Source organism: Drosophila innubila (genome assembly GCF_004354385.1).
Source record: "Drosophila innubila isolate TH190305 chromosome 2L unlocalized genomic scaffold, UK_Dinn_1.0 4_B_2L, whole genome shotgun sequence".
NCBI classification, from domain to species: Eukaryota; Metazoa; Arthropoda; class Insecta; order Diptera; family Drosophilidae; genus Drosophila; species Drosophila innubila.
Window position 1 is genome coordinate 8,810,054 of NW_022995372.1, and position 22,933 is coordinate 8,832,986.

The window sequence follows — 22,933 nt, forward strand, 5'->3', positions numbered from 1 at the left end:
CTGTAATAAAAAATATATCTGGTTTCCATATGTATCTAACTAAAAATGTTCAACTGATGCGATATTTTGTTTACTTTTAGTTAGTGGCAGAAAGCTTTGTCTTTATTTTAGGAAAATATTATTTATAAAAACCCAATTTCCAAAAAAGCAAATAGAACTCAACCAATGTATGGTTTCATCACCAATACGTTAATCTCAGTACAGATCCAAACATTTTAATATAACATCCAAGTGCACTTCAACAAAATGCTTGAGGCCATTTCAATTTGTTTCATAAAAAATAATAAGAAACAAGGGAAACATTTTCAAAATTTTAATACGCAATATATTGTTGATGATTTTTCTGGGAAAATTTTGTTCTCGTCAGCCATGACGTTAAAGTCTATGAATATGAGAGTAATTTAATTGGCTGTTGCATTTATTTTACCCAAGATGGTAGTTTATTTCTGAGCATTTTTAAGTATTTAAGATGTGTATCTATATTTGATATTTATGTTTATTGCTTTCATTTTTCTGTATTTATTTTTGGTCTAATCAGCATTTGCACCGACTGCAGCGTATAACCCGGTCCATGCCATTCATCCCAATATATGCCATACTCAGAACTATCATAATAATCATCCTGCTTAGAGTATTGACCGTTTAGATTACTGTAAGTAAAAGAAAAGATGATAAGTAAATAAGAACCTTAAAATTTAATTTTGATTAGATTTAATTTGATAACGAACCTTAAACCACAGTTGTTGTACCACCAACCACCCAAGCAGGTCTGTGCACAGTTTAATTCGCTCACATCATTGTCCCTGTCTAAGGTGCTGAACTTTTGATGCTCATTATCACGCATTGAATCACCAGCGGTGCCAGTGTAATCGCCCAGTTCTCTTAGAGTATATTGCTCACTCTCGCCATCAACAATGATGTTATCATAATGTGCATAGCTGCTCTCGTTGTTAAAATCTATCATGTAAATATAGAGCTCGTGTGACCTTGCAGACGTCATGCGATGTAACTTCTCTAGGCCTATGAAAAACTCTCCACTCAAATTACCAAATCCCTCTTTATATTCCAGCCAATTTCGATTGAATTGGACGCTTCCATCTATCCTACGTTGGACAACAGTCCATCCGGGGCCAGATAATCGAGACTCACAGGGTACTGGGAAGGGCTCGTCTTCATCAACCTTTATTAAATGCACATCAGTAGACTCTCCGAATGGAAGGCAGCTGTTTTCTTCAATATCGGTTGATGTACTTGATGTGAGGTCTTCAAGATTTTTAAATCTGTCGTTAATGTCCTTTGCTCTGGTTTCCATATGGAAGATTATTTGCGATTTAATTTTTAGATCTTCCTTTAAAAGTTCTATTTGTGTAGCTTGGTCATTGATAATTGTTGTGTAGACAGTTATAGTCTCAAGACCTTCCCGTACTTGACGATCTTTTTCCTCCAAACTGGTATTCCCTGTATTCACTTTGTTCTGTAGATCTGCGATTTGTTCTACATAAATCTTGTTTAGCCCTTCGAAGGCCAAGTTTTGCTCTCGACACTTTAAAAGCTCATCATTAACATGGCTATTGATATCTTGTATTACATTTTCATTTTGCATCATAATAGCTTCTCTTAATTTAGTTTTATACTTTGCTTGCAACTTCTCAAGATCACTATATGAGTTCTTAAGCTCTTTCTGTAATCGAAATATTTCCAATAAGTCAGCCTGAGCATTTAATAAATGAAATATTGCAATGAATATTAAAACACATATAGCTCTTTTCATTTTCTTTTTTTTTATTTGTTCACTGATGTACGACAACCGATGTTCAGATCGCGCGAGAGAGAACTAAATACTATTCAGCAATGTACAATTATTTAATAGACAAGAAAATAACACATTTTTTGGAATAAACATTTAAGTACATATATGTATTTATATGTATAAATAAATACTCATTTTGTTGTTTTTGTTCTCTGGTCGCAGATAAGAAACTTCGGAACGAGAGACTTAAGACATTGTAGCACACTTTCACAGAACTTAGCTCAAATGTCAAGTGTTATCAGAGATCACTTAAAATATTTGTAATAAATTAATTAAGGTGTAATTTGCAATCACTTCTATATATGTTGATTAAATAAATTGAATACTTTCAATTTTTGTAATTTGTTTATTGCTAATATTAATATTATTTAAAGGTATTTATATTTTAATGAACATTTTGGGCATTACCTGAAACCATTTATCTGAAAAACAAAGGAATCGAATTTTTTTTATATAGAAGAAGAATATCAAAATTCAAATATGCTCGCTATAATGAAAACGCAATAACCTCCTTTAATCAGTAAATATTTCATTATAGAACAATTATAGCACCCACTGAAATACATTAAAATAGGCAGTGCCAATGAAGGGTATATCTTATCGCTGTTCTATTTAGGTGTCAATTTGAATGCTTAAGTGCGGTAATTACTTAAATTAATATATTGACAAACATCAAATGACTTTATAAAAATAATTTAATTTTCGCACACAGATACAATTAAGCCAAAATGTATTTAACGATAACAAAGCTCGAAAACATGTTAAAATTAAAATAGCATCGCTGCACATACTTTATTTGAAATTTCGAAGCCTTACCCCCTGCCAATGACAATGTGAGAATATTAAGTTTCCAACTGTGACAGTGCTCATATAGTAAGATTGAATCTCAGTGCGAACCCTTGGAATTGTCAAAGAGTAATGGTAGTCTGAGTGGAGTGTAAGAAAGTGAGAAGTAAGTATATACGCCGTATATACTCAGAATCATTTTGAAGGCAATTCCTTTATGCACCACTTGGCTAGATAATTCCCGCATAAGTTGCCCCTGACATAATCTGCGCATGAGTTATTTGTTGTTTATTTTGGAAATGAATTGTGAATTCCCGCATCACTACAATGAAAATACGACTATATTTTATGTCTGTGACATAAGTTTATTTTGCATCTAGTGTGAAGACTTAGTCAGTGTGAAGTCTTAGTCTACTGAAGCTTTCTTTAACATATGCCATTAGTTTTACAATAAAGCTATTCACACATTTGTTGTCAACCTCAGTGTTTGCAGCTGTTGATTATTCACTTAAAAGTTGTGGTATATAAATTCAACTTGTTGCTTCTGTGGAGTCTATTTGCGCGTTTCAAATGAATGAACAATGTGAAAAAGGAATAATCAATTTAAATGACAAGAAAGATATTTGAAGGCTGCACAGAAAACGACAACGAATTATTTTTGCCAACAAGACTGAATTTTAAAAGTATAGCGCAATGACGCTTAGTATATGTACACGTTTACCTAACCCGAGGATGTGCACAAAAACCTGTGTTCAGCAATAAAAGCTTTTTAAAAATTCAGTTAATTATTTCTAACACTTTTTTTTAATGTTGATTCAAATCATTTTTTCTGATATCTCTAATTTTATCCGCTAACAATAGAAAACAAGAAATGTTTTAAAAAGGATGTAATTGCATTGTTTGACATTGCCTTTTGCTTTTAATTTATTTTCTATTTTTATTTTTTGAACCGGCAGCCTTACAGCGAGTTTGCATGTTTTAACCGACATAACGAACAGAAATAGGCAACTCTTGACTTGTTTAACAGCTCTGCATTGAGGACAAAGGCGGCATGAAATTCAGCCATTTATAGAGTGCCTCTTGGCTTTTGTTTGCATGCATTTTTTAAACTCCACAAACATGACACGGTCTTCTGATGATCAACCAAACGTTTTAAAAGAAGAGTAGTACCAATTAGCACATTTTGTGGTTGCAAGTACCGACATGTTTACGTGGTCAACCTCTCTTGAAGCACTCGACATCACGGGAAACGCACAAACTCATGGGAAATAAATTTAATACATGTAAGTGTCAGATATATTCAATTAAATACAATTTAATAAACTGTCAGTAAAGATACTCAAGCAGCTATATCCGATGATCTCTAACAAGTCATGTTTAATCAAAGAAATACAGGGACTTTCACTTAAATGTTTAAAGTTGCATGAGGTATATATTCTTTATTTATAAACTGAGTCATAAACTGCGCAAGGAAATTGTTCTTGGCCCAACAATATAACCAATAACAGCTTCATTGTATTCAGCTTACACTTACATATGTGTATACTATGTATCGCAATCTCCGGCTACACATACGTTTTCTGCTGCAGCAACCTGTTAAATTAATTTTAATGTTTGTTAATTGACCACTAGAAACTTGTCAATAGAGTGAGACTTCCTGCATCCGGTTTTCTAAAAGATATAAATTTTCATTTTTTCATTTCGACACGAAAGGTGTTCAATCAAGGGCGACGTTGTGGATACTGATTTTCATACAGTCAAATTTATCACCATTAAAATAAGAATTTTTCTGATATTTGCGCAATAGCATCCACTCTGCTAATAATGCGAATGCACTTTCCTTTGTTATTTGGCAACTTATGTAACCAAACGGACGAATCATAGTAGGAAGGACATAAGAACGTCCTGAACATGTATATGTTGGGTATGAGCACTTAGCAATATGACTTCACCTGTTAATTAAAAAAGCGTTAGCAAAGTACAGCGTTATTTTCAAAAGGGAAACGAAATAAAATAAACAAATACTTCTTAGTTATCGATGTCAATTCCTGTTGATGTGCTTTGGCAACACTCGGGATAAATACTAGACTTGAATGTAACAGCAGCATTGCAATTATAAAAAATGCAGGAAAAAACAACAAATTATTAGAAAAGAAAACAAAGGTGTTACCGTACGTGGTTACGTTAAAAATGGCACAGAATTCTAGTATTTTTTCTTTGTTAGTTTCAGTTTGCTTAGAAACGGGCAAAATAAGGACGATAATAATATGTGGCGCCACTGTTGAAAACTTAGCTATTTTATGGTTATTGAAATTTTTGATCCTTGGCGTGATAATAGATAAATGCTGGTTGTGATTAGCCCGAATATTATCTAGGAAAATTGGTACATTAGATACCTACAATACACATGTATATAGTATAAAAATATTGGTAATAAGTTTCTACCTATTTTTCATCGCAATTTAAACAATTTATTGGATTCTTTCTAGCCAGAAACAGCTATTTTTTCCTCTAAGATGTTGGCAGCACTGTTTTTATTTTTAAAAATCTATCGGCGCGGTAATCGATAGTTTCCCTGACACTTACGGTGTTTCTATTGAATATATTATTAAAAAATGCCTATTATTATTTTTTTTTAATATTTAACCGAATTATAATTTTTATAAAAATAGAGATGCAATTATTATTAAACATTTTTATTTTAGTCCTTTTTTATGTTATTGGAGTTGTCTCTAAATTGGATATCAAATTAATCTACAGGACATTTGCAAGTTTGATAATAAAAGAAATGTTTTCGCATTTTTTTAATGATGTGTACATTTTATTTATCAGAAACTGGGCATTGGCTTTCTTTGTTATTAAGTTGTATCCCTTCAATCATCAATCAACGTGAAATTTTATTTAAAATTACATATCAGGGCAGTGGATTAATATAATATAGTTGGCATCGATATCGGCTTCCACTATTTGATTCATTATATTATTAAAATATATTTTTGGTTGTTTTGTTCGTTTTGTACGATATTAGATTAGATTTAATTAGCATTTATGATCTCGATTCGAAAATGGCACTACTCAATAATTATCATCATCAAAGAGATAATAAGAGAGAGGATTTGAGTTATTTGTGGTGTGTTTGGTGATTTGATTTGGTTGTGTTAACGGATAGTGATAGCAACTTAGACTTAATAATTATTTAACTGCTACTTAGTGTGTAAACTGAACTGACATCTAAGGAGCATGGGTGTCGTCGCGCGGATACCGAGGGTTTTGACGCCTTCCAACGTTTTGGTATTGATTGCGGTACTGGGACTGACGGTTGTAGTTAGCCGGTGGTGGCTGAGGTTGTGGATGTGGCTGACGGAACGTTTGCTGTCCTTGACGGAATTCACCACTCTGATGGCCAGTCGACCAGCTTGGGTGTGAAGGCTGTGACTGTGGCTGACGGAACGTTTGCTGTCCTTGACGGAACTCCCCGCCTTGATAGCCAGTCGACCAGCTAGACTGTGAAGGCGATTGGAATCTCCCTCCTGAGCTTGAGCCGCTACCAGAGCTTTGGCTTAATTCGCCTTGAACATTATTGGAGCGCTGCCCATAGTTAGAGCCCTGTCCATAACTGGAGCCTTGCCCATAGTTAGAACCTGAACCAGTGTTGAAGCGCGAGCCAGATCCACTAACAGAGCCGGAGCTGTACGATGAAGAAGAGCGCTGGCGCGTGATGAAGCTATCGCCCCGACGACGGCACACGGTGCATCTGAAAGAAATATACCATGATAAAGACATGTGAATTATGTGATTGATGTGGCAAACTAACCTGCTTATCTTGCTAGTTTGATCTGCCTTGAGTGTCTGCTGTCGCGGTTGGACAAACTGATCCTGCTCCTCGATTACAGCCAGCCAGAAGGACGCCAAGGCATCGTAGTAATTGCAACGTCCATGTCCGTGGCATTCGATTACGGGATTGGCACGGAACTCCTCCAGACAAGAGCCGGGCGAGACAAGGTTTTGGCCAACGCCGCCCGTATTATCCAATGTGGTCTGACATAGACATAGAGAATGCAATCAACGGAAATTTAGGTAAATAAGCAAAACATGCTTACCATGTAGTAACTGAAGCCGGTCCACATTTCCTCCCAGCCACCAGGGCAATCCGGGATGGACATGGACTGTGAGTGCAGTGCAATAATTTTCGTTGTTGTTTCGCACACGACGCAGCTGCATATAGATATCAAAGATTATATGATACTTCATATAAATGTTGAATTGAACTTACCGCGAAATGTACTTAATGAGATCCCTGGATTGAATGGGAACCATAGTCATGGGCATTGGCTCGGCAGTGGAAAGCCAAAGACTGTCGTCATTATTCTGAGCGTAGCTGCAGACGTTGTTGAAGTCGCAGAACATATATGGCATTGTGGTAAATCGCATGAGGCAAGAACCAGATTGTCCAAGATCTTGACCAATGGCTCGACTGCTTGCGACATTTCCGGATAGTGAGTAGCCTTCCCACAGCTTGTTCGTATTTGCAGGGCACTCAGGAATCCTCACCGATTGCGAGTGACGGGTGAATATAAATCCACGACTTTTGGGTGGTGGCGGTGGTGGGGCTGGATCACCAGGGGGTCCGGGCGCACCTTGCAATCCTACTTGCCCTGTCAAACCAATCTCACCCATTTCACCACGTTGTCCCTGATCACCGTCCGGACCTTGGTAGCCTACCTCGCCAACATCGCCACGATATCCCTTTACACCACGCATTCCCACGGCGCCATCAAGACCAGGAATACCCTGGTCGCCTTGTTGACCCTTAAATCCATCAAGACCAGGCTCGCCACGGTCGCCGGGACGTGCATACGTGTACGAATAGGTGACACCAGCTTCACCCTTTTCACCGACAAGACCGTCAATGCCATTATAACCGCTCCAGCCGGCATCACCAGTCGGACCTCGTGGTCCACGCAGTCCAATAAAGCCAGTGCGACCAGGACGTCCGTTGAAGCCTTGTTCACCCTTAACACCATCGTAACCAAGTTCACCCTGTTCGCCTCTTTCACCGATGTCACCGTCTCTGCCCCTAATGGCAAAGCCAGATTCACCTCTTTCGCCTGGCAATCCGATGTCGCCGCGGTCACCCTTGATTCCCGTATGGCCGTGCAAGCCACTGCGGCCAGGTGGTCCTCGATAGCCTTCATCACCGGGGACACCGGGGGGTCCCTCGCGAACAGGACCTCGAGGGCCGATTTCACCGTTCAATCCATATTCACCTTGCTCACCGGGTGCGCCCTTTTGGCCAATACGACCTCGACGTCCGGATAGACCATCATAGCCCATGTCGCCTTCCTCGCCCTGCTCAGCGGCTAACCGAGGTCCGGGTAGACCACGTAGACCCTTGTCTCCTTGAATACCCTTTATTCCAGGCAAGCCATCAGATCCAGGCTGACCACCGAAACCAATTTCGCCGCTCTCTCCACGAGCTCCTTGGTAGCCTATGGATCCAACCTCACCGGGCATTCCACGTATACCTTCCTCACCTGGAAATCCAGGAGTTCCGGGCTCTCCACGACTCTCGCGCATGTCAGAGTAAAGTATTTGACCGACATCACCGATCTCACCAGCTTCTCCTACTTCTCCTTGTATACCGTCTGAGCCATATTCGCCAGGAGCTCCCTCGTCACCCTGTATTCCATGTGCGCCTGGATACCCAACATCGCCCATATCTCCGAACTCACCAGGTGAGCCCATGGGTCCAATTTCACCGACTTCTCCCTTCGGACCGACAATTCCATTGCGACCAGGATATCCGGGAAGACCGTCAATGCCCTGATCACCTATCATTCCAGGATTTCCATATAATCCAAACTCTCCTCGCGCCCCCTTCAGGCCATTTAAGCCGGGCATGCCATTGCGACCAGGAATACCAGCTGCGCCCTTAATGCCTTGTATACCGTCAGAAGCGGGCAATGAATCTCCGGTTTCACCACGTTCACCTTTAAAGCCAGGTGCTCCATCATATCCAGGTGGACCTTGCCAGCCAGCTTCACCGACATCGCCTTTAATGCCACTGTACGCAGATACACCCTTGATACCCGGTCGTCCGGGCACACCTTGATCACCAGGCTCGCCTTTAACGCCAGGTCTTCCAGGCACACCTGTGGAGCCGAACTGACCCATCTCACCGGCAAAACCTATAAGGACGTAATCCATTGCTTAGCATTTTATAAAATCAGAATAAATGCCACATTTCAACCTTTAGATCCAAAATCGCCAGTACTTCCACGTGGACCCCTGTTACCAGTATTTCCAGAAACTCCAATGTCACCGCGATCCCCTGGCTCTCCGGGAATTCCTGGTAGACCTGCAATGCCTTGTTCACCGAGAAGGCCTGGTGGTCCTGGGTCGCCAACTCTTCCAGTGCGACCAGAGAATCCAATGCTGCCCTTAGCACCGTTCTGTCCAAATTGACCAGGATAACCGACTTCACCCTTCTGACCTTTGACACCGTGAAGAGCCACGCTGCCAGGCCGACCGGGCTCACCTCTTGGACCTGGACGTCCAACCACTATGTCACCACGTTGTCCCTTGTTGCCAGGCAGACCTTTCAGGCCCCAAAGACCATCATCACCTGTCATGCCCTTGACTCCCTTTGGACCCGGTCGTCCCTTAGGGCCAGTGTAACCAATGAAACCCTTGTCACCAAGTATACCCTTGATGCCTGGTCGACCAGAAACTCCAATTTCTCCAGACAAATTGGATTGTCCGGGCTCACCACGTTGTCCTTTGTAGCCTGCTGCGCCAGGCAAACCAGGCTCACCATCTCTACCGGGCTTACCGGGAAGACCTTGCTGTCCATAATCACCATTTTCTCCCTTGTATCCTTTGGCACCGATAGGTCCCACATAGACATCTCCAGGCAAACCTATTAGACCAGTTTCACCTTTTAGTCCTGGTTCGCCTCTCTCGCCTTTAGGTCCGCGAAAGCCGGGTACGCCATCAAGACCAGCGTCACCAGGTTCTCCTCGGTTTAGAATTATTTCGCCTGGATGTGGCTCACCCTTGTCACCCTTAGTGCCAATGCTACCCTCGTCTCCACGTTCTCCCCTGAAAGATATAAATTTCAATGCTAGATCTTGCAATTGGATTCTCAATATTATTGGCGCTCACTTTCTTCCGTTGTAGCCAGGTTGACCGGTTAAATAAACTTTGGGTGTGCTATGCGGAGCACCTGGCTTTCCATCGCGTCCATCGACTCCTGGAGCTCCATCTATACCTGGTCGCCCTGCGTCACCAAAGTCTCCACGCATGCCAGGTTCACCTTTAGGTCCTGGATCGCCGTTTCTACCATCTTGACCTCGTTCACCTTGAGCCCCTTGATCGCCGCGCGGTCCATTGTCACCGTCATCACCCCTTTCCTCTTTCCTCAAGCTGCCGCTATAATCGATTATGCCAGGAGGACCTTGTTTACCGGGGCGACCCGTCTCACCGGGAATACCATCTGAGCCTCGCATTCCTTTGTGACCACGTTGGCCTGGGTTACCCTGAACTCCCTTAGGTCCGCGAGGGCCAGTCATACCGGCCATGCCGCGTGCCCCATGCTCGCCTGGATAACCAGCATCGCCCATCAATCCTTTAATGCCACGAGGTCCGGCATGGCAGTATCCACAGTCATCACCTCGTATACCCTTGTCACCAGGGTATCCTCGAAGGCCAGGGCTACCATCAATGCCAGGCCTTCCGCGTCTACCGGGTGGGCCTTGAGAACCTGCTGGTCCAACAATATTGAGACCCTCACCCGGCATACCTTTGTCACCCGTCACGCCGACCTCTCCACGATCACCGCGGTAGCCATCTGAGCCAGGAACTCCATGCTGGCCAGGCTGTCCTTTTGGTCCGTACCGATTAAGGCCGGGATCGCCAGGATAGCCGTCGCGACCCAGGGGCCCAGCCTCGCCAGGTGGACCTTGCTCGCCAGGAGGTCCCATTAAACCGTAGTCTCCATCTTCACCTTTCTCACTGCGTCCAGGTGGTCCACGGTTTCCATTAAGGCCCTGATCTCCGGGTGGGCCTGGTGGTCCTTGGGGGCCGCGACGGCCTTGCTTGCCAGGAATGCCATTTAAACCAGGTGGACCATTAGGACCGATGTCACCTTGCGGTCCGATGGGACCGGGTAATGACTTGTCCAAGCTGGGATCGTAGACACCAGGCGGTCCAAAGGGACCCTGAGCACCGGGCATACCATCAAAGCCATCGTCACCATGCTCACCAGGTCTGCCATCTTCACCGTCCTCACCATCATAGCCTGGAGCGCCTTTCATGCCCTTATCACCAGGTCCGCCTGGACCTCCATCACGACCCGGCTTTCCACGTTCGCCGCGTGATCCAATATCGCCTCGGACGCCAGGTAATCCATCGCGTCCAATTTGTCCTGGCTCGCCGTAAATGCCGGGCGGGCCGATTGCGCCGCGCTCGCCAGCGTATCCCTTGTAGCCTTTTAGGGATTCATCATAACGTAATGCGCCAGCTTCACCTTCGCCGGGCTCACCCTTTTCGCCCACAACGCCCTGAAGTATTGGATAGCTCTCCGGAACACCCATTTCACCCTTGTATCCTTGGGGGCCCTCTTCACCTTTCTCACCCTGTATGCCGGCGTATCCGATGTCACCCTTAATACCAGAAACGCCTTTGTATCCCTGGACTCCATCAGTACCATTGCGTCCACGCTCGCCAATACTACCCTTGGTGCCCTTGGAATTAATGCCACCTTCGCCAGCATCACCCATTGCGCCAGGTAAACCGGGCTTACCCATAGGACCGCGTATACCATTCACACCAGGTTGACCAGGGTTGCCTTGTGCGCCTTCACGACCATCGCAGCCATCAATGCCACGTGGTCCAGATGTACCGTCCTCACCAGGAAAGCCCTGTATATGTTGTAAAAAATATGTAACTATATTCCATTTCATCTAACTGTTATACATACGCGTGGTCCTGGAAAACCATTCTCCCCTTGCAGTCCAGCATCACCCTAAGATGTAGTAATAAGCATTATAAGCACCACTTCAAATTGAGAAAAACTTACCCGATGTCCCTTTTCGCCCTGTTCGCCGTATTCTCCGAAATCGCCTTTCTCGCCGAAATATCCTGGCGGTCCAAACGGCCCCAAATCGCCGGGTGAACCCTCACGTCCGGGAACACCTGGATTTCCAATCTGGCCATTGCGTCCTTTAATGCCCTTGCAGTCGCACAGCGTTGTATTGCAGTCCTGAAATGATGAATTCAACTTAAGAGTTTATATTTATGTTGAGAGCAATGCACATAATTCAATCTCAAATGCGTGACAAACAAGAACGATTCTTGATTGCCTTTCATTAGCATTTTGATTTCGAACTGGTTCGATCTCAATTGATGTCTTTAGATATACGATATCAACTGATTGTCCTACATCAAATTTTAAACAATGTTTAGACGCTATGACGTCCGAAGAATATGTTGTAGACAAAAAAAAATCATCTATTGTATCTATTTTAGTAATAAATAAAGTTAGACTTATTTTTCGACACGAATTAAAATATTTATACATTTGCGAGGCGAAGAAATCTGAGAGACCTTTGTTAAATACCTTACTAAATGGTTTGTTTTATTTTTAGACCTAGTTTGAATTAGGAACAACAGCGAGTACAATCATATAATGCAACGAAATTGCTCAGTTAATGTCTGATTTTTTATGCTTGATGCACTTTAGATATTTTCTCGTTTTAAGCATTAGTCATAACAATAACAATAACAAGATGTTTCGGGTGCAAATTCGTATAGAACTTGTGGCAAGTGCGGCATGTTTGCAACACAGCTCGTTGTTGCAACGCAGCCAAGCCACGCAACTTAAATTTTTGCTTTAATTGCACTATTTCCGTTGCAATGAGATAATCTTCTATATATTTTTTTTTCCCCATTCCATTGTTTTCACTAAGCATCCACACTTGCAGCTGCCTCAACAACAATTGCCCCAGCACTTTTTCCGAGTGCATAAAACACAGCCACTGATGCGGTCACTGGAGTGGGCTATTCGGCCCCAGAAACAATATATAATGGTCAGAACAGCTGATAAAAATATTGGCTTATCGTTTCTGCATGGATTTTGCAAAATTTTATTCCTTGATAAGATTTATTTTGGAAACTAATCTGGGCTTTGAAGAATTCAGTATAGAATTTTCTAAATACTACTTCCTGATTCAAGTAACGGCAATGTAGTCAAAGATTTATTATATTTGAAGATGTTCTGAAGCTTTCGAAAAGTCACCCTTATGTGTACTTATGAAAATAGAATTAGCAGTCGCACATTGAGATACTATTGGTCCAAAAAATACTTATTAACAACTCTAACTGTTTTGATATAAATTCGACTAGATACCTTCTCAAGGTCACAGTTCAAAACAAGAACAATGTGACAATGTGAAAGTGTATTTATTATATATGTATTTTCAAGTTAAACTTAATAAATCTTTATGAAATCTGTCTCATAAATTTTTCACGATACAATTACATCAAACGGTCTTAAAATAGTATTTATTATACATTTTGATTAAGTCACAGAAGTTTGCCACAGAAGTTTAACAGTCAAAAATAAATAGCAATTCCACTCAAAATTCACTAAATTTTATATTTTCGATTAATAAACCCAAACATTGAAATAAAAATAAAATTAAATATTAAGTATCTCTATTAATTATCTAGAATTTGTGTTGCATCCATGAAGTACGTCATTAAAGACATGTTGAAGCTATTATGATCCTAAATGATTTCAAATTTCAATGCATATAAACCCATATTGTAATGCGTGCACTTGAAGTGGTCATTAAATAAACGTGTCAATTTTTAAAACTGACCGCATTGATCTGAAAGCACATGCAATGAATGAAAGTTTTTCCTCTTTGCCCCTGTTCCCGTTGCTACTACCCGATTCAACTGTTTGGCGACACATGTACCGTTAAAAGAGTTTATAAACATCCTTAATTTGTTTTGTATTGCGAACACACACAATTATTAATAGAATTGACATAATTCCGTTTAGTTTAAAATCTAAATTTATTGCTCAGTTCATTAAAATGACTTTGAGCGTCGTTGAAATCTCACGTCCAGTTTTCTTCAGTTTTTCAGATGAAACAAGAAAAAAAAAATATTTAAGGAGAGTAGCACACATGTTGCACGCATGTTTAAAAAAAAATTAAAAAGAAATAAATTTAATGCTTGCAGACTGGAAAATTAGTGTCAAATATTTGCAAAGAAAAAAAAGGAAAACTTATTTAATGCAAAATTTACAAAATTGTTTATAATCGCAATAAACATCTAGTGCAATTTCTGATGCACTCGACAGGTTTCCAATCAAAAGTTCAAAGCACCAACAACAAGCAATTGCATAAAACGGGGAATTCCGAGAATATTGAGGGTGTGATGGGTCTTTTGGGATCTTATAGATCAAACCATCTGTTAACAAAATATGCACATGACGTGTAAATCAGAAAATCAGAACGTAAAACATAAACAAATTTACAAAAAAAAAACCGGGGAAAAAGTGTATAAACTATTTTTTGGAGCTAAAGAAACAGTTCGGCGTGTGGTAAACCAGAAAATTTGTTTTCGCGCGGCTTCAGTAAAAGAATAAAACTGAAGCAAGTCGACCAAATACAGACGAAGACCAAAAATAAAATTAACAATGCATATGGCAGGTGTATGTACTATGTGCCTGAGTGTGTATATGTTTGTGGGGTGTGGTATAGTTAATTCGTGAAACAATTGCAATGAGCTTTGCACTCAATTTCTGGAATATGAATGAGGTGTTCTTATGTATTTATCTATACAAATCTGTGTAGGAATTATCCGTTACTCTGCAGCCAAACTGATTTTCATTTCCTTCACACAATAGATCCCTGACCAACTTCTATTACTACTATCTATCTTTTCAATATAAAATATTGAAGTTTTACTTTTAGACAATATTTTAATTTCAACATATGTATCGAAAATACTAGATATATGAAATAACTATTACTAGCATTTGTATAATAATTTTTCTAAAGAGATAATGTATTTTTGTAATAAGTCCAAGCACTTTATACAGAAGGGACTGAATGATTCTTAAAGGTACCCCTTAGAAACCAATGTATATCGAAATTAAAGTGACAAAATTGAAATTAAAGTCTTTTATTTCATGCATTCCTTCAACTGAAAAAACGGCAATCGAAACCCAGGTGAAGCCTTCGAATTTCATTCAATCAATTTATAAAAACAGAAATTCACAAATTATAAATTCAATTCTTTCGTTATTCTTTTTATTTTGGCAGAAAAAGCGAATGGAAACACGCTTAGAATATGACAGCACAGCAATTTCCTTGAACTTGACACTTGCCAAGCAACACAAATTTATGCCATCTAACATGATACATACATATATACGAATTTCCATATATGGGGTACTCAAACTATATCACATTTGGGACAACCGAGTAACAGACAATGCACCCGGTCGCGTTGTTACTTTTTATGTGAAAAAAAGAATAAAACAGAAAGAAAAAAGTCAAAAACAAAAATGAGCGACCATATAGAGTGTCTGCCGTTTAGCCCGATTTGATTATTACGACCACAACATTGCAATGTGCATATATGTATTATATTATATATCTTATATACATATAACAAATGTATGTTTATGGATCGGTATATGCACAACCGATTTTGTCGACGTCAGCTAGGAGACAGAATACATGGGGAAAGGCCCCAAAAAAAAAACTGTTGGGAACTTAAATACAATTCAGGTTTATGGGCACGCGTGTATTACGGCGTCTGTGTGGTTGAGCAGTTTAGGTTGACATAGGTACAGGTATAGTTTGCATAACATGAGATACCTGTAGACAGTCAATAATAAAATGAAAAAAAAAATAAGTAAATAATAAAATAATCATAAGGTAAACTGTGATATCTTCACTGAAATCTTTTTAAATTTAAAAAATATACTAAAAAGCTTACATATTATGGTAATTTCTTACCTTCACTTAATCAAAGCCAAAGTCTTTGTGTTATAGATCTGCTCAAATAAAGTCCTATTTTAATATAAATTGTTTTGTCTCTTCATCAAGCCTGATTTTTTTTTATCGTTTTTTGACAAAAGCTGACTGCTACGCCACTGCACAATCACATTTATGTGGCGTCTTCTGATTGTCGGTAAATACTTACTTATATTGTCTCTAGCATGATCTGTGTCAGTGGCTCACTTGAGCGCATTTACACATGCTAATGTCAATTGTGTTGTTATCCTCTCTCTCTCTCTCTCACTCTTTCTCTCACTTGCACACAGCAGCTCAGGCATGCGATGCAGTTTAAGGTCAAAGTTGGCCTCCCCGCACGACGTGTCGTTGAAACACTTGCCCATATCTATATCAGAACGACAATTGGCACACCCACCCACGCTAAATGTGATCCGTAGATGACTATATAGTATGCGGTATATATATTCTATATATGTGAGGGAAGATGCACGTGTATGTATGAGTACATTGGCCTGTCTTACTAGCCTAGGAAGAAGGGAAGGAGAAAAGAATATCTAATGACGTTCAATACTGAAATTCCCAAGTTGGGTTCCGTTGAAAAAGAAATGTCTGTGATATCCCGAACTTATGCTTTATATAGAACGCATAAAATGCCAAGCGCAGCAAAAACTCGAAGAATTGAAACAGAATTTGAGAAACAGAGAAAATCAGAGAGAGAGACACAGAGAATTCTAGCACTTGGGATTGAAGTAAGTCAAGTTAGTCGATGTAGTAGTTGAAGCTCATAATCTATATGCTAAGTATATAGTCGTACACAAATGGCGACTTAGCGGCCCCCGGATGTGGCACAGTCTGTATGGTACACACGTATGTATATAAATTATGACTGATAAGACGCTGACAGCTCTTTCTTGTCTTAGCATTTTAATTAATACATTTTTTTTAATTTGGCATTAAATTATACTTGTACACATATGCATATAGTATAGATTTCTGTACATCGGGAATTGTGAACAAAAAGCATTCCAAAAGATAGATGTACAAAGGGGTTATCTGTTGGGCTTCAATGCGAACTCTTTGTTGCCAACTTGAGATTGCAGGCAAATCTTTTGTCTGTGTCGAGGTCCTGTCATTTGATCGTCCATCAAAATTGACCCATTTTGTCAAATGATCTCAAAATGCAACAACACGCGCCATCAATCAACATTTGATCATCATCATCAGCAAGCGAAACAACAATTGCAAAATGTGTACAAGTGCACAGACTGGCATTAAAACATTTAAAGGAGTTGACTGCGCGATACTTCATAACTTTTCTATATGATAATCCCAATTGATATTTTAAAACTAAATACGAAATAATAAGTGTAGTACCTCATGAACAAATTTCAAGTTAATAATTATATTCTGCGTTAAATTCTAAAAACTTCTACAAGAGCCGCATCTTCCATCGATTTATATTTAAGCAGCTCCGATTTTTTTTATATTAAAATTTTGCGGCATTTTAAAAACCAGAATAAGAATGAAGAAGATGATCTGTAAGCAAAATCAAGATTATACAAAATTTTGAATAGTACTAAAACTCTTTCATCTAAGCCTATAAATAGTAGATACTAGAATGAAGGTAAAATATATACAAACAAGTATACCCGGACTAGCTACTAAGTAGAGGGTATATGTTTAGAATTGTATATGGAACAAACATATGAGCAACGTGTGATTGACATGAAATCTCATACCCACATACACACAGACAAAGACAGAGAGCATAATGAATGCACATCTGGACATCTGGACTGCACAACTCGGGGACTCGGGTTGGCTGCTTGATCTTGTTGTTGTTTTTTTTTTTTTTTTTTTTTTTTTTGTTAATGTCATTGTTGTAGCGCTCTTGCAGCATGACATCATTTTTGACATCATAAAGACGCATGAAGAGCGAAGAAATATGCATATGCACACGACACAATTTGCACATGGAGTACAGATTGAGAATAAACACCCACACATGCACATAGAGTGATAGAGGGAGAGAGATATTGTCGATCCAAAAAGCAATGCTAAAATTGTAGCATACAGCTTACATTTTACAATTTGTTGTGTGGTTAATTGTTTAGACAAACGCTTGACAGATGATAACTAATTGCCGCGCACTCAAATTACCCGTTAATGACAGCACAACGTTTCTCCAACTGTCGTACGGTCAGTTGATAACACCAGCATTGACTCTTAAACTGTAAACTGTACGATTTATAAATTTAATTCACAAATATAGGTAATTCGACTGTTATTTAACATGTTTTCTAACATACAATTTTAACATAATCTATAGATTTGCTATAGCACTCGAGATGTATTTTAAATATGTATTCTAACGGTATCCCTTGTATCCTGTATGTATCCCTTCTATTATAAGATTCCCAAATTTCAAATCTCTTCAAATGGTTATTACCAATTTTTACAGAATACTAATACTACGAAATATTTTTATATTTTAATATGCATTATTATATCTAAATTTGAGCTTTAAAAATTAAAATTTTATTTATCTGTTATTATTAGTTTAAAATTTATTTGAAATGTTAAGTAGAGTAGAGCCAGCAGATCCGCAAAAACAAAAAGTGTAAAAAAAAAATGAATACAAATTTGAAATCTGTTGCCTTATCACAAATCTGTTAACCTTCTAGATGACATTTTGAATGCTTAGGCAATTGTGTCTGCAGTCAGAAAACTATCTACAGTTGTTGTTAAATAAGTCTGCTGGAATTTGAAGCGTATATTCGCGTATTTTTAGCAATGATGTTAGACACATAAAGAGAGACAGAAATAGTGAAAGAGAAAGAGTAGGACAGTGACACATTGACAAAGAGATACCAGTATACACATATATTTTTATGAGATTTAATGAATTCCAATTTCAAAAAGCTGAAACTAAATAAAACTGATAACAACAATAACAAGAATGAAACGAAACTGTGAATGTGAATGTGCCTCTGCCTGAGACAGAGACTCAGTCTGACTCTGAGATGGCTGATAACCCAATTTCTTGATTTAAGCGCAATGAACACAGCATCAAAATAATAATCGCTTTAATTTACAATTTTCACACTGTGCTGCCAAGCTGCTAGTTGTTGTTGTTTTTACTGCTGCCCCTAGTTGCAATATATCACTTATACGACATGTTGTTCATATCAAACGCACACACACACAGAGGTCGGTAGAGAATAAGAGAGCACTTCGCATAATTTCCGCATTCAGTTGCAGATAAATAAATAATTGAGTCAAATTGAAATGCAACTCGCCAAACAATTCTCAAGATACACGCAAATAAACTTCACTCATAAAGAAAGTCAAGTGTTGTTGTTGTTGCTGTTGTTACTTGTGCGGGCTCCGTTATGTCTACAGCTGGTCAGTGATTTATGTATGTACATATACGTGGTAGGGTCAGCCTAAGAACTGAGACATCGACTGAAAGACTTTTGCATAAACAAAGTTGAACCAATGAAATTGGAATGAGCATACAAAATATCAGCAGCAAGGGAGGTGCACAAGAGGGAAGGGGGTAACAGCAGCAGCATCATCGAACGAGCAACAACAAACTTTCAATTCCAATTTGAAATGAGGCAGAGCGTCAAAGACCGCCGCAGCTGCACTCTTTAGCCCCTCTTCACCAATCACTTGAGCTGCTAATTGTCGGCAGCAGAAAAGAACACACACACACACACATGCAGAAAGACAGAAAGACTGACAGATATTTCCATATAAAAATGCTTTCATTCTTCTTTTTTTATAGATGCAGATGAAGCCAGAGCCAAAGTCGCTGCTGATAAAGTAAATTTATCAAAATTCATTCATAGGAAGACAAACGCTTTTGCTGCCTCTGTCGCAGTCGACGTCTTCACCGGCTATAACAACGCCTAGTTAAATGCAGTTGCTCATATACACACGCACACATGCACGCGCACTTGTTGCGCGCTCTTAAATTTGAGAAGCGTGCTCTCTTTCAAATATGCTCTCTGTCACTCGTCGCGCTTGCGAGCGTGTGAGTGTGTGTGAGACGGAAAAGGAAATCATTTGGATGTTAAATGTAGCGCAATAAATCTGTTTGCTAACGGCAAAACCAGTTGGCGTACAGTTTGAGAGTGACTGTTGTCAACCAAACAGTAGCACAAATCAAGTTTAGCAGCAACGTTTCTTGCGGTTTTAAGCCACAAGACGTTGACGCTCTCACTTAACTGTCTGCAATTGGAGTTAACATAAAAGTTCCATGGCATTGACCACGTAACCGAGTGCGAAAATATGCTCGGATCAAATAACGAAATGCCTTCAAATGAGGCTGAAACACGTGAGTCTCTTAAAAGGTGGCCTGAACTGAAGCATTTTTATACGCTTGAAATTATACCCGTACTCGCATTTAGTTGAGTTTGTACAAAGTACATATGTATGTACATGTGTATATGTATGTGTTAGCGCCCTGGCAAAAGTCACGCCGATAGCCTCTGGCGTTGGCGACACTTTGGAATTCTATTTTCAATTCGATTCCACAAGTGTCGCAATCAGCAGGCTAAGCTAAGCTATATGCTATCAACCGTCAATGCCGCCAACATAGCAATAAACCTAATTAAATTTCTACGATTTCTATTCATCATCATCGCATATAGAATAGCTAACTAGAGCGTTGTCACAGCTTGATAAGCTTACCAAATTCAAATTACAGCTAAGAAATAGACTTTACATAGAATTCACAGAATTTGTCTAAATTTAAAATACTCGTATGACGTAATCGCTTTCGAGTTTATTTCGCAAACGATGTCAGAAGAAATTTTTAAATATTTTAACGGAACGAGCATAAGGCAACTTTGAAATATAGTGTCATAAAAACACAAGTATTATATAAAGAACAAAAGCATACCTCATGATAATCACAAGAGGACTAACTTAAGTTTTGATAACAGTGCGATTCGGCGCAAAGTTAAAATTTAAAAATTGTATTGCATAATTCCAGGGGCTCTAAATAAATTTAAATTGTGTCAAAGCCATGAAAGATAATCGTAATCCAATCCACTTCTAATAATTACCCAATGATCTTTGCAAATTCAAGTATTTGCGTTGGTGTTTTTTTGTTTTGTTTTATTTTGATTTGATTGCTAACCGGAAATGTTCAAGAGCAACACTGAATTGTTATAAAATGTTGAAACATAATTAGTTGTCGATTGCATAGATGAACCTATGGGGTTATCGCTATTGATAGCACGCGTTAACCTTTGCCAAAGCAAGATTGCCAAATCTGAATCAAAATAATTAACAAAGATGACATAATAACACTTGAATGAGATCGATTGATCTCATACCGGAGAGCTAGGATCAAGGCACTGACTTTTTATACATACAAACAAATAAGCTCACACTCTTTGAGAGTTTATCAATAATGTTGTCAAAGAGTTACAACTGCAACGGAAATATAATATACTGAGTAAAATCTTGGGACATGTGTGCTTTGTGTTTGCCCTTTTTGACTGATTAAATGCTGCAATGCTGACCTAATTTCCTTTTCAATATGCACAAGCTGTTCTTCCTCTTCTTCTTCTTTTTTTTTTGTTCCTGTAGATTACAAAATGCAGCTATGAATCAGTTGCGGTTTTAGTATATGTGAATGACGCTGTAAAGTTCACAGTTTGAAATTCTCTGACAGTTTTCATAGACATTGTTGCAACAGTTTGAGAGGCACTTTGGTGACATGAATTTTAATAAAAGATATTTTTCGAAAATATAATAATTAATAAAAAATAAAGTGTGTAATGATAAATGGACTTACCTTTGCATCCGCAAAGGACACAACGCTGGCAAGCAGATAGACTGCGCCTAGCACACCCGAGAGACCCGCTAGATCTCTGGGCAACATCATGGTCCTAAGCCTGACCACAAACTCGAATTAGACAAAATACAAAATGTCACTGCGTAAACACACACGAAACTGCGAAATATAAACAATTGAGAAGTGAAAGTTTTAAAATGAAATCAATAATAATAAATACAACAATCAAAAGAAATTAAACACAGTTTATATAAATATTTAGGAACATTTTTGTGAATATTTTGTAATATTCGGTAAAAATGTTGGTTTATGATCGGGAACTAACACTAAATGCTGCTGCGTGCGGGTTCGCCACTTGATTTGCTGTGCTGCTGCGATCGTCGAGCACAACACACTCCCCACATGTGGAGATCGTCAAGCGTTCAAAGTGTTACTAAAATCGGGCCGCACAAATGAAATTTGAATTCGTCGTGAGCGCAACCCAGTTGCTCGTTTGACTTCGGCTCATGATCGTGTTCGGCTCTCGCAGACAACAAGCATTTCGCTTTCGTTGTATGGGTGTGAGAGCTTGTCATGGGAAGAGGTGAGGTGGAGATTGGGAGGCTGCGTTGGGTTGCGCAGCCTGTTGGTGGGCCCGCTTTGAATTTAGAACTTTGTTGCCTTGAAATGAGGAAACGAGCGACGGCAACATATATTTTTTTTCGTATTTAATATTTTTTATTATATTTTCCATATTATAATTTCCCTACTTAGTTTATTTAGTTTCTTGTTTTCGTCGCCGCTCAAGTGATTAGCCTAAAGCTTTTTCATTTAGTAGACTCGCAACGCTTAATGGCCTGATAAGATGGGATAAGGTTGCGTATTTCCTGTTAGTCAAATGAAAAATCAGCTTGAACGCTTGCCCTAGCGTTTAATAATTTTAATTAATTAGTACGCAGAATTATATAAATAGAACTTTACGAAATGATCAAAGCACTGCTAAAGTTTCATTTTTTTTGGGTCAGTTTTGAAACCGAATCTAATTCCAAGCGTAATCAAGAATTTGTCCATTGAGCAAGATTAACCCAAAACAACTGAGGTTAGGTTAGTGGGATGTCGATTTGGATAAACGACCTACTAGTCTCAATACAATGTACACTTATTTCACTACTCTATTATCGCATCTCAAAGTAACTTTTTAATATCCAAGGTTGCAAAACTCGAATCTTCAACAGCATCTGGAATTCTTTTTATTCTTTCCAATAGTTCATTCAAAATAGTTCCTTAACATTTTTAAAATAGTTGTGTACTTTGTCAAAAATGCAATTTATTTTTACGATTTTATTTTATGTTATTGGCTCGAACTGGTGCATAGCACATAGATTTATAGCATTTTAGGTTAGAATTTATAATATAAAAAACAATATTATAATGGCAAAAAAGAATGCAAGTACAAAGTATGTTATTAAAATATGAGTAGAAAATCCTTGGACTCCTATACTGCAT

At 39.0% G+C, this 22,933-nt stretch overlaps 2 protein-coding genes and 1 long non-coding RNA gene across 4 annotated transcripts; all 3 read right to left on the reverse strand.

The window, feature by feature from the left end:
• Positions 1 to 193: 193 nt before the first annotated feature.
• Positions 194 to 1,834, reverse strand: LOC117780761 (fibrinogen-like protein 1). Its single transcript, XM_034617406.1, has 2 exons — positions 729 to 1,834; positions 194 to 650 (listed from the first exon to the last, which is right to left on the reverse strand). The coding sequence occupies exons 1-2, from the start codon at positions 1,769 to 1,771 to the stop codon at positions 506 to 508; spliced, it is 1,188 nt and encodes a 395-aa protein (XP_034473297.1). The 5' UTR covers positions 1,772 to 1,834; the 3' UTR covers positions 194 to 505.
• A 2,081-nt stretch (positions 1,835 to 3,915) lies between these two features.
• LOC117781076 lies at positions 3,916 to 4,709 on the reverse strand. Its single transcript, XR_004617144.1, has 2 exons — positions 4,622 to 4,709; positions 3,916 to 4,548 (listed from the first exon to the last, which is right to left on the reverse strand). It is a non-coding gene; the product is annotated as an uncharacterized LOC117781076 (long non-coding RNA).
• A 678-nt stretch (positions 4,710 to 5,387) lies between these two features.
• LOC117779808 (collagen alpha-1(IV) chain) lies at positions 5,388 to 21,607 on the reverse strand. Of its 2 annotated transcripts, XM_034616128.1 has the most exons (10): positions 21,449 to 21,607; positions 11,676 to 11,858; positions 11,577 to 11,621; positions 9,761 to 11,517; positions 8,847 to 9,697; positions 6,870 to 8,784; positions 6,697 to 6,811; positions 6,411 to 6,634; positions 6,163 to 6,350; positions 5,388 to 6,096 (listed from the first exon to the last, which is right to left on the reverse strand). In XM_034616128.1, exons 1-10 carry the CDS (start codon positions 21,536 to 21,538, stop codon positions 5,828 to 5,830), a joined length of 5,637 nt encoding a protein of 1,878 aa, XP_034472019.1. In that variant the 5' UTR covers positions 21,539 to 21,607; the 3' UTR covers positions 5,388 to 5,827. The 2 variants fall into 2 exon arrangements, with proteins under 2 accessions (XP_034472019.1, XP_034472018.1); XM_034616127.1 differs by having other exon boundaries at positions 5,388 to 6,350.
• Positions 21,608 to 22,933: the final 1,326 nt, after the last annotated feature.

Bases quoted from the DNA above. Each gene is read 5' to 3' on its own strand.
- LOC117779808 (XM_034616127.1), bottom strand. From the start codon at position 21,538: ATGATGTTGCCCAGAGATCTAGCGGGTCTCTCGGGTGTGCTAGGCGCA. The intron at 11,622-11,675 runs GTAAGTTTTTCT...ACTACATCTTAG, and splicing joins AGGGCGAAAAGGGACATCGG to GGTGATGCTGGACTGCAAGG. The intron at 6,635-6,696 runs GTAAGCATGTTT...TGTCTATGTCAG, and splicing joins CCGGCTTCAGTTACTACATG to ACCACATTGGATAATACGGG.
- LOC117780761 (XM_034617406.1), bottom strand. From the start codon at position 1,771: ATGAAAAGAGCTATATGTGTTTTAATATTCATTGCAATATTTCATTTA. The intron at 651-728 runs GTTCGTTATCAA...TTTTACTTACAG, and splicing joins TACAACAACTGTGGTTTAAG to TAATCTAAACGGTCAATACT.